The following is a 12,309-nucleotide window of genomic DNA, read 5'->3' on the forward strand; positions in this document are numbered from 1 at the left end:
GATTTATTTCACGGAATTTAATTTTTTTTCACTTTGTGTGTAAGAGATTTGTTAACAAGTCAGAACAGGAGAAGGAAGGTGGTGTCAGAGGCAACTGACACAGGTTAGAAATCTATTAAGCGCCCTCACAATGTGTCTACACTAGCAGAAGGAAGCCCTTCACTGAGAATTTCAGCATGCATTGACTAAGCATCCCATTACTCTCTGAAAGGCAAGTCATCTGCAATGACATGCAGAAATTTGTAAGTAATTCTATTCTTTGAAAAAAAAAATAAAACTCCACCCACAATAATCATACAATCATTTTAGGTGGCAGTACACCATTTTCCCTGAATTGTTCATATAAGAGAGTGAAACCTAAAAACAAGAACATTCATGGAAATGTTTGAAATTTCCCATATGCCTAATAAATGAACATGACGGTCAGCCAGTTTCTAAACAGGTTCCACACCCGGTGCTGCTCTGGTCGGCGGCCGGTCCATGTGACACAGGCCGCTGTAGGGAAGGCTGGCGTGGCCCTGCCGTCATGATGGACCAGGGGACACCGTCCTTCCATTCCTCCCGCATTAATCCCTGACCCGGGTATCTCGAGTATCTCGGCAGCGTAATCCCCATTTAGCATTAGTAGCAATGGCTTCGACTGTGAGGAACTCTTTTTTTGATAAGTAAGCACTGATGCGGGCATCGCTTTTAGACAGCATTATTCCCAGCTCAGCAAGAAACCCACACTCCCAAATGAACCGAGCACATCACTGAGGAAAGTTCATTAACCTCGCTAGATTCGGAGGTTAACAGGATAGCGGAAGAAAAGAACTGGGTGAACAGCTCGGATACAAAACACATTAAAATGAATGTCATCGTTCCTTTTGATATTCATTAGTTGATTCAGAGGGAGAATGCTCTTCTTAAATTCGCAAGCATTTATCTGTGAAAAACAGGTGTACATCTGCTGCTCGAGTTGTCTTAAGCGCGCGAGGGAAGAATAATGCAGACACTCACCCGTTCCACCGAGGGAGTAGCTGGGAGACGGAGAGAAGACTTGGGCTGCGAAATCCTCAAATGTCATTACTTCGCGGTGGTTCTGAATTATGGCTTCGAGATAGAGGGCTCGCTCCTCGTAGCTGCAGTGATCGGTTAAGGAAACAAGTGCATGTGCAGAATGGCATACATAACAATGCCAGGGTCCACTCTGCTTTACGTACAGTGATGCAACTTTTATGTTTTGGGGGCGGGGGGGGGGGGGGGAAGATTACCTTGCAAGTTTGTTAACATCTGTCAGAAATTTAAGGATTGGTCTTAATGATAAAATTCTGATTTTGAGACCTAAGTTTCTTTTGGATTTCAATTGCATCCAACACTAGTATCAATAAAAAGTATGTAACCCATAGTTACAGAATCACATCAAAAGACCATTAAGATTGAGTCAAACGAACAAAAACAGAGACACGGACTATGACAGCATCTCTTTCCACTGACAGCTGGGGGACAGATCTGGATCTTCTCTTGTTAGTTCCCGGATAAAATGTTCTCTTCAGCCTACTGACAAAATGATTTGCTACTTCAAGCAAGGATCAGTGAGAAGGTGGTGGCACACACTCCTAAGAAATAAGCTAATCATGTCCCTGGGAAGAGGGAAGGCCGAGGAGGCATGCTCTGAGGGGGCACCTGAGCCGAAAGCCGAGCTAGGCTGTGAGCATTCGGAAATAAGAACAAATACGTTGGAGGATCAAGCAGAGAGTGCACAGGGCAATACTTAAAAAAAAGACTGCCTTTTAATTAAAACTGCAGTCTGGAACACACGCATTCAAATGTGTAATCAAAAACCAGCCACCAATAAAACTTACAAGCGTAACACACTGAAGCAACTTTCCAGCTGTCTTAACAGGACCCCTGCGTGTGGCCGCCTTTCACGGGGCAGAAAGCAAATCTTCCCCTTTTGTGTGCAGCTTCTGCTTCCTGGGAAGGTGAATGCTGCACTTCCAATAACAGGATAACGCCAGAACAATTCGACGGCGATGGAGGCACCACACGTATGACTTTATGAATTAACACTTGGGGAAGGCGGCATGATGTCTCATTTTCCCCTTCCTCATCGTCAACACCGAAGTTAAAAGATGCGTTTTGGTCATTGTGAAAATCATGCTAATTTTCCAGGAGCACCGGGAATGTGGATCACCATCAGTTTATGATCTGTAGCGACAGAAGCAATCCTAGCATCTCTCACTGTGTTGTCAAAATGGCCTCTTAAAAACATAACTTGGTGACAATTATGCCCTTCCAATTAGCTTTCGATAGAGCACGTGTCTTAAAACAGGAAAATATTTTTCTGTTTTCTCGGTGCAGGCTCTCCCTCCCCCTTCTCCTTGAACTGTATTCAGAGAGCGTTCTGCACCACGAAACCAGAGGCAGTCCGGGCTGTGCTGTCAGTACAGCGGCCATGGGTCACACGTGGCTATCTAAATTTAAGTTTAAATTAACTACAGTAAAGAACAGAGATCCAGTTCCTCTCGTCTCCCTGGCTGTGGCTCGGGGTCCCCGTGCTGGAGGCACACACAGACGCACCTGCCGCCGTGGAAAGCACGACTGGGCAGCACTATTCCAGAATTTGCCTTTAGGCTGCCTCTAAGCAGCTTTTAAAAAGGGAACTGAGTTTCAAGGTTTCAAAAGTGGCCCCTCTGATGATTTATGATCTTTCCCATAGGGGGTCACACAGCCCTGGGCCTGCAAGCGTGAGCTGCACCGGCTCCTCGGCTGCAGGCAGAGCTCCCGGCGACTCACCTTAACTAACGAACAGGCTGCCAAACTTCCTCGGCGAGAGGCGCCCGCTCAGGCCCCATTCCAGAGGGACCCACTAATGCCATTCACGTCTCATTATGAACACGCTTATTCTGCACAGTACTTGGCTGTCACCGCGGCTTGGCCCTCTGTGCATGGCCCCAGCAAGCCGCTGGTCTGGGGAACAGCAGGACGTTAGGCCTGAGTGGCCGTCTGGTGAACAGGCACTCTGACACTAAGCTGGCACGTGCTGGCCCAGCAGGGGCCGAGTGAGGCGTGACAAATTACTCAAAGAGCTAAGCTAAACTTATGTCTGACAACCACCTGAGCCTTCGGACAGCCATGGCCCGCTGTCAACACTCAATTCATGGAGCCTCTTTTCAGCCCCCCGTTTGCTCGTGGGCCTGGGTTAGAGCAGGTGCGTCCCTCTAAAGACCTGTCATGCTCGGCCTGGAATCGTCCTGCTGTTTCCTGAAAGGCCCCACTGCGTCCGACACATCCACATACAGCGCTCGGGACAATGGTGAACAAAACAGAAATGTGAATGCATCTTGCTAAATATGCTATCTGGGAGCGTGTCTGCTATGTAAATCAGGCTCACAGTCAAGCCTATACAGGGATGCTGTGTGCAATCCCATAGAAGCCCATCCTCATCCTGCATGACAGCCCCCGACTGTCCTAGCGAGTGCCAGTCAGGCTGAGAGCAGGCCCAGTGCTAGAGTTCCGGAGGGTAGCAACCAGGTTGTGAGATTCTCTGACTCGAGGAACAGCTGTGGTGTGAACCCTAACATAAGGCTCTGTGGGAGACAGAGAGCACAAAGGGTGCTTCTAGAACTGGATAACTGGAGAATTCAGACTTCATAGAAGGTTCCTGATCTCCGTATTTTTGCCCAACAGTCACAGACCCCCCCTTCCCCCCAGGCTGGTCCTGTGCTGGTGTAGGAGCCTTAGTGCTCAAGTGGGTGTTGTCGTCCAGACAGACATCCATTAGAGAATGGGTGAGGCCAGGAAATCAGCAAATGCATTTTCACTCGTGGTCCAAGCCAGGTCATGTAAACACCATGACAAAAAGAAAACAAACACCATCCCAAGTCTGGCAGCATTCAGAGACAGCTACGCAGCTCATGGGCGCCCCAAATCATTTCTTTTAGAAGCTTTAAAAAATGTAAGACGTGCTAAGATGTGCACTGCATGCTGAAAGCGTGCTGGGCAGTGGGCAGTGCACGCGGCCAGTGACCTCTGACTGAAAGCAGGTGGCTAAAGGGGCACCTGGTCTCCAATCCAATTCCCGTTTCAATACGAACCACTGCCCTTTATTCTCTTAAAAAGACCACTAACAAATGTGAAAGCTGAATTTGGTCTTGAATTTACTATCTCACTAAAAACCACACAAAGTACTTTTTTAAACAGCAATTTTTCCCCTTAATTACACAATTCAGAGACCATTCAATTTACTAACTAGAAAACCATCTTGATTTGTGGTTACTTTTGGGTTTCTTTGGTGACCCATTCTGTCTATATTTTCACATAGGAATTTTTATTTATTATAGATCTTCCTCTACTTGACTAAAGAGGCCATTGGTCTTCACTGGTTACATTTCATCAAAACTTCAAGAGGACTTCCTGAGACCCTCAAACACACTCTGCTGGGTTGCAAGAGCCTGAGGATCCAAGTTCAAAACCTCCCCCTTCCCCCCCTGCTTTATTCTGATTATAACTTGTTTTAATTTTTAGAAATGGCAGCAGCAGATGACAGGAGGGAGCTTACTTTTTGGAGGAAGATGGGTCTAGGTCTGAATTCCAGCCCTCTCCCTCAACAGCTAGGGGAACCCCAGTTCACCTACCCCCTTACCCCGCCCCTGCCCGTCCCCCCCCCCCCCCCCGCACCTTGGTTGTCTTATGTGTAAAAATGGGGACATTGACATCTGCTCTTGGGGCTGCCAGAAGGATTAAGTGGAATCATATGAAGCATCGACCCAGCTTCCAGCACACAAAAGAAACTCGATAAATGTGAGCAGCCTGTTCCTCCCACCCCCTTTCACATGAGCTTGGCCACAAGCAGGCCTCCTTCACACTGCAGTCCCCTGCTGAGCTGGGGGGCGTGTCCTATGGTGTCCATGTGACTAATCATTAAATGGAAGCTCTGAGTTCAAGTAAGTTTCCAGAATCATGGTTAGTGGTGCAATTGGGGCTAGAACCCAGGTCTTCTCACATTCACTGCTTGCAGCCAATATCTAGAATTCTAGAATACAAAGAATTTCAAATTTTAAGCAAGATTGGGAGCTAAACTCCAAAGGAAGATAAACTGACTTAAATATACCTGGGTATAAGAGTCAACCTGCAACTTAAACTTGAGCACATGGCTTTAAATTGCTGACTTTATAAATTCGTGCAAATAACAATTACTTCATTGAATTTCTTTTTACTTATTCAGGCTACGTGCTTGTTGACTGCCCATATAGTAGTTTTAAATTTCTATCTTGGGATAACTTTTACCTTGGATCACTTCCATTTTTTTTAATCAAGGGGAAAAAGGAATTGCTTGAAAGAGTCTATATTGCAAGTTGCATTTTTTTTTTTTTTTTAACCCACGAAGTCCTTCTTGCCTGGCCTTCTCTAAATTTCCCAAGCATGAACACCATACTCAAGTGGACAAAGCCGCTTGGAGGAGGCTGCCCCTTCTTGCTGGACACAAACCAACCCAGGGCCCTTGCCTGTGACTGCAGCCTCCACTCACAGCAGTGACCGCAGAGAGAGGGAGCACATCCCTGGGCTGCGAGTTGATCCCCAGCCCTGGTGGGGCGTGTGCGGTAGGCAACCAATTGATAAGTCTTTCTTACATCGATGTTTCTCTCTCCCTCCCTCCCGTCCCTTCCATCCTCTCTAAAAATCAATGGAAAAAAATAGCCTCACGTGAGAATTAACAATAATAACAACAACAAAACAAACTGATGAGAACAGAAAATAGCACTACTCAAACTGATCTTTTCTCACTCACTCATTGGAAGGACAATGAGCTTCTTTAAGCCCAAGGTAGATATAAAAAGTATAAGTTTGCTTATTAGAGATAATGACAACAGAAAAGTCCATATGGTTGAGACACAGAGAAAGCAGAAAACAGACGGTGTTATTTTTAGGATCTTCGTTCTAGAAATAGATTGAAATGTTAGGAAATTAGAGAAAAATTCAGAAAGTTATGAAAACTGACAGATGGGCTTTAAAGAGCTCAAGTCAAACATAGACACAAATGCCATTCATGGGGGTGGCAGCACTGCTTCGGCCAAAATGTTTCTCCTCAAAAATACTGTTGCTAGAGCTACCGTGCACTAAGAGTGACAAAATGGGCTGAGCTAGACTCAGAATACTACACAAGTACACGGGCCCATGTGCGTGATTTCTATACATTATCCTGCTCTGCTCATAAGACTTGATCTCAAGTGACTTTGCCATTATCAAAAAGCAAGTCCACCTTCACTCAAGTGTGCGTCCATTCAATACATGCGTACTGAGTGCCCATCTGTGCTTGGCGATGGGCATGCAACTGGGAAATGAGACAGATGCTGTCCCCGCCCTTGTCAAGCCTGCGTACTAGCAGGAACAAATCCAAAGAATAAGGCAGACTGTTCTTACATTAGTGCCAGGTAGGAAAGCGGGGATAGGAAAGGCAGGGCAGTCTCTGAAGAAGTGGCAGGAAAGGGGCTCATCATGGGGGATGGGGTCAGGGAGTGGTAAGAGCATTGCAGGCACAGAGGCATGACCCGGAAGGAGCTTAGGGCGTTGCAGCCAAGGTGACTGGAGCCAAAGGGTGGCAAGACGGTGAGGAGGGACAGTGGAAAGACTGGCTGTGGCTGGGTCACGGGAGACCTGTTTGAGGCAAGGGAGCATATGATTTTACTTAAGTTTTGGGAACTCTCTTAGAAGATCTTCCATCACTAAGAAGAGTCTAGCATTCCCGTGAGTTTTGAAGAAGTGATGCTGACTTGAATCTACAGATTCAACCAATGGGTTTGTACACATGTCTTAATAATTTACACTTTTTGCCTGTTGCCAGAAGTGAAGGACATCTATTCTGGGCAAGTGGAAAAGGTAAGAAGGTTCCTTGAAGATTTGAAATGATCAGAATCTCTGAGAATAGTCTTGACAAAGAAAGGGTCATGTTGGGTGATGGGCCTGACTTGGAGGGAAGAGGAAGTGGAGAGGAGGTGGGGGAGAAGCAGCCATCCTTAGACGAAAAAGAGAACAAAGCATTACAGACCAGATAGTGGGAACATTCCTCACACAAGGATAAGTACTGGGCTCACATAAATCTGGTGAAAATGAGATTGCTTAAGATAGCTGTGGTCCGGCTGGCATGGCTCAGTGGTTGAGCATTGACCTATGAACCAGGAGGTCACAATTCGATTCCTGGTCAGGGCACATGCCTGGGTTGTGGGCTTGATCCCCAGTGTGGGGCAGGCTGGTCAAGGATTCTCTCTTATCATTAATGTTTCTATCTCTCTCCCTTCCTCCCTGAAATCAATAAAAATATATTTTAAAAAAGATAGCTGTGGATTGAGGAATGCTACCCTCAAGCAAATGCTTAAAATATACCCATACATACATTTTAAATCTAGTAAGAAAGATGAGCCAACAGTGGCAGAGACTCTGAGCCCAGAGAAGAAATGACTGAGAATATTTTATAAAAGTAGGAAACTAATGAGCTAATATCATCTGTTGGTCCCACTACCAGTAGCCTTTGGATTAGAGAATGCAGCGGATGATAACACCTTCTCATTTTGGGGGCAATTTTGTGAACAGTGATCAAAGGATAAAGTTTTAAAATGCCTACTGGTCTTACATATGACACCAAAAGCACAAGCAACCAAAGAAAAAATAGGAAAATTAGGCTTCATCAAAATGAAATACTCTTAGACTTCAAAGGGCTCTATCAAAAAAGTGAAGAGACAACCCATGGAATAAGGTAAACCCCATGGTATTTGCAAATCTTAAGAGACCCTTCATAAGGGTCTCATGTACAGAATATATAAAGAACTCATATCTCAATAATAAAAGCACAGCCCCCTTAAAAATATGGGCAAATGATTTGAAAAACTTTTCTCCAAAGAAGATATACACATGACCAATACATGACCAGGTGCTCCACATCACTAGTCAACAGGGAAATGAAAATCAAAACCACAATGAGCTACCTCACACCCAGCAGGATTGTTATAATCAAAGGATAAGAATCAATAACAACAACATTTAAAAAGAAAAAAGAAAAAAGGATGAACAAGTATTGGTGAGAATGTGGATAAATTGAAATTCTCATGCTTTGCTGGTGGGACTATAAACTGGGGTAGCCACTATGGAAAATAGTTTGGCAGTTCCTCAAAAAGTTAGACATAATCTGGCTGACATGGCTCAGTGGTTGAGTGTCGACCTATGAACCAGGAGGTCACAGTTTGACTCCTGGTCAGGGCACATGCCTGGGTTGTGTGCTCAATCCCCAGTGTGGGGCATGCAGGAGGCAGCTGATCTATAATTGCCTCTCATCATTAAGGTGTCTTTCTCTCTCTCTCCCTCTCCTTTCTTCTCTGGAATATATATATATTACATATGACCCAGCAAAACCTGCTCCTAGAGAACTGAAAATACATGTCCACACAAAAACTTGGACAGACACGTTCACAGCAGCATTATTCATCATGGTCAGAAAGTAGAAGCCCAAATGTCCATAAACTGATGTATTCATAGATAAAATGTGATATATGCATAGGATGAAATAGAACTGAGTCATAAAAAGGAATGAAATACTGAACATGCTACAACCTGGATGAACTTTAAAAACATGTTAAGTGAAAAGAGCTAGTCACAAAAGGCCACCTACTGTGTGACTCCATTTATATAAATGTCCAGAATAAGCACCTCTATAGGTTTTATTTTATTTATTCTGACAGAAAAGAAATTAGTGATTGCCAGGGGCGGGGGTCAAAGAAAAATGAGGAGTGACCACTGTGGGTATGGGGTTTCCTTTTGGGGTGATGAAAATGTTCTGGAATTGAATGATGGTGATGGTTGCACAGTCTGGTGATTATGATAAAAACCACTGTATCACACAAGTGAAAGGGTGAGTTTTATGCTATGTGACTTATAGCTCAACAAATGCCTACTGGTGTACAGCACACACTATGTATCCTGGGGAAGGTCTTCTCACGAGAAGGTCCTCACTGACCACGCTCCCGAACCAATGGCAAGGTGGCCTGGCAGAAGCAAAGCCCCCCAGGTCTTGGTGTGGGATCTTTTATTCTTGGAGACACCTGAGGAGGGCAGACCATGTGGCAGGGACTGTCCCTGGATGGGAAGGAGCACCGTGACAGAGACAGTCCTGTCCCTCACAGCATTCTCCCTTCACATGCCAGGTGGCAAGGACCCCAGTGAGCGGAACGAATCCAGAGGGTGGTGCAATTCCCTGGGGGTGGACAGTGGTCTAGGCCAGACAGCAAAGGGCCTGCCACGGGAAGAGAAGCAACATCTGTCTACAGCACCTTAGAATCACTGAAGCGTTTAAAATAAAAACCAGCAAGATCTAATCTGTACTTGAGAGAAAATGAGGGGTGAGGGGAAGGATGTGTGAAAAAGGGCCTAGAAGGGAGAGATACAAGAGGAAGAGAAGCTAGGAACTAAAGGAAGAGAAAAGAGAGAGGAGAGAGGGGACATGGGCCTCAAGAAAGCGCTGGTGGAGGGAAAGGAAGGGAGGAGGCAGGGTGCAGGGCTCTCTGGGGCAGACCCAGCTGCACGAGGGTGAGAGAGAGGGAGGAGGGATCGGGGTGTAGGTGACAAGATGAACGGTGGAGTCTGATGGGCCTACAGGATGTCAGCTGAGAAATACTGGGGAGGTGATGAGGGCGCTTCAGCAGAAGCCTGGGCTGGAGATAGAGAGCTGTGACTCACGGGTCGGAGATGATCATGGAGGGGAAAGGGGAGAATGAAATGCTGAGAAGTCCCTCCTGCCCGCGTCGGAGGGGGATACAGAGTGAGAACCACGTCACAGAAGCCTGGGAGAAGCTTCTGGAAGGAGAGGCCTCTGCTTCGATACCCTTCTGGGTTCTCAGCCTCTTCCCTGGTATGCCACCCAGCAGGATACGCCACTGGTGGGCTGGGCTGGGCATCTAATAATCCTAAATAAGTGGATGAAATTCCATAATAATCGAGACAAGAACAGAGGCTAGTTCCATCCTGAAGCCATGTATCACTTCTACAAAGATTTTGTTTGTCTTTCCATATAATGCAAACTTAAAATTCTAGGATTAAGACCCCAAATAAATGAATCATGCAGAGTAAATGTCACTGCCTGGCAATGGATAGAGAGGATGACTCTACTAAACAACGTAACCAAATAAAATGAATGTTTAGGAAAAGGAAATTAAACACATAAGATAGTAGATTAGGTTTCAAACCCTAATGATACACTCCTGGAGAGGAAAACAGTCACTACTGCCAAGAAAGAAGAAAATACCCAAATAACCAAGTTTAAGAATAATTCTGAGGAAATAAGAGTAAATGGGAAAAAAAAATAGGTTTTCTTCAGGCTATTAGATTACAGGCTTTTGGAGAAGGTCTGCTCTCCATGCCCATGTCCTTCTGGCATAGGCAACGGAAGGAAGGTCCCCGCAGAATCTGAGATGCTGATGGGTTAGATCTATATTTTATTAGAAATGTTCAAATCAGTGCTTCCCAGGGATTGATTTGTGAAGGAGCACACCCTTAATTACAGCATTTTCCATTTCCATCTTGTCCAGTTCTAGTGCATCCCACTTTCTGTAAATCACCAAGCGAGAAAGGGCCCTGCGACACTGTCACTCCAGGTCTCCCATCAGGAAAAACGTAAGTGACAAGAAAATCAGTCATTTGGTGAGCAAAGATTCTGCAGGCTGCTTTGCTGATGACAACGACCCAAGAAGTGACGGATCAATATGAACAATAGAGAGCCTAAGAGTTCTGCCTTCTTTACGTCAATACCTTGATTTCTGGGAGGAAGGGAGTCTATGACACTTGAACTGTTTCTTTCACTGATTTTCATTCATCACAAAGATATGGTATCTAGGAGCTAAAAATGTAGTCATAGACATGTGGCACATATTCTGGTTATCACTTTCTTGAAATAGTCCATCTGTTGACTATCAATAACCCAGTAGGCCCAGATGAAGTCAGACTGGGCTCAGGAATGGCAGAATTAAAATTTTGTGGTCCAAAGTATTTGCACCAAGCTCTGTATAGATTTTTCATTTCTGAAAAATAATTTTGGGGAAATATTCCTCTTTATGATGTTTATAAAATTTGAGCTATGTTCTTTTTTTAATCCTCACCCAAGAATATGTTTTTTTATTGGAGGGAGGGAGGGAAGGACGGAGAGAGAGAGGGAGGGAGGGAGAGAGAGAGAGAGAGAGAGAGAGACATTGATGTGAGAGAGAAATATCATTAGATCGGTTGCCTCCTGTACTTGCTCAAACCAGGGATCAAACCCCAACCTAGGTATATGCCATGATGGGGAATCAAACCCACAACCTTTTGGTGCAAGGGATGATGCTCACCTGGCCAGGGCTATATTTAAGTTTTTCTTCTGTACATTTAAAAATAATAAATATGAATATATCTAAAAATAGAAAATAATCTATATATATATATATAAAACCCTATATGCAAATAGACCAGAAGGTGGAACAACCGAACAACCAAACAACTGGTCGCTATGATGTGTGCTGACCACCAGGGGGTGCACATGGAACACTGTAGGCATTGGCCGTGATGGGATGGTGGAGCAGGTGAGCAGGGGTGCCAGACCAAGGCAGGGTGCTGGTTGCTGTCATCAGGGCAAGCCTCTGGTGGTTACTGAAAATTCTTTGCTACCGCATGCTGCAGTCCCACCCAGTGCTGGCACCTGCTGCCGGCGCTGATCGCCCCTGAGAGCTCTTCCACCTCCCCCTGCTCTTGAGGGGCGATCGGAGCAGCAGCCACTGCTTGTACCCACTGCCGGCGCCAGCCTCAATTGCTCGGTGCCATCAGCGGGTGCGGGCAGGGCGGTGCCATCAGCGCGTGGGAGCGACAGGGGGATTGGGGCTGCTGGCAGACAGGGGATGGGGGGGGCCGTGACGGGAGGGGATGGGCAGGGGTGCAGAGGATGGGCCGAGACCCACCCCTGTGCCCACCGTAGCCTCGCAGCCCACAGTTCCTTTCAAGGTGCACAAATTCATGCACTGGGCCCCTAGTATTTTTATAAAGGCTTAACAGTATCTGTGTTTTCCAGGAAGATGCTCATCTTAATACCAAATTATCAGATGACCAGAAACTCCAAGAAAAGTTAGGGGTTTACCAAATGCCAGCGACCTAGAAACTGAGGAAAGCAGCTCATGTGAAGGGTGCCAAACAGTCTCCTCTGGCCTGTTCGGACTCTGGCCTAGTGGGCAAAATAGGGCGTCACGGCACACCTGAGTGCAAACTACCACTGCTGCCCCACACCTGAAACTCAATACACCCACAGGCTTACCAAAGAAA

At 45.8% G+C, this 12,309-nt stretch overlaps 1 protein-coding gene across 9 annotated transcripts in view; it reads right to left on the reverse strand.

The window, feature by feature from the left end:
* RALGAPA2 (Ral GTPase activating protein catalytic subunit alpha 2) overlaps positions 1-12,309 on the reverse strand; it is a 304,655-nt gene that overhangs the window by 22,870 nt on the left and 269,476 nt on the right. For all 9 annotated transcript variants that reach the window (XM_036321186.1, XM_036321185.1, XM_036321180.1 and 6 more), the window contains one exon: positions 1,000-1,121. In XM_036321186.1, the coding sequence (XP_036177079.1) occupies positions 1,000-1,121 (122 nt within the window). The remainder of the gene's footprint in view (positions 1-999; positions 1,122-12,309) is intronic.

The sequence above is a fragment of the Myotis myotis genome, unplaced genomic scaffold (assembly GCF_014108235.1).
Source record: "Myotis myotis isolate mMyoMyo1 unplaced genomic scaffold, mMyoMyo1.p scaffold_m19_p_9, whole genome shotgun sequence".
Lineage (NCBI taxonomy): Eukaryota > Metazoa > Chordata > Mammalia > Chiroptera > Vespertilionidae > Myotis > Myotis myotis.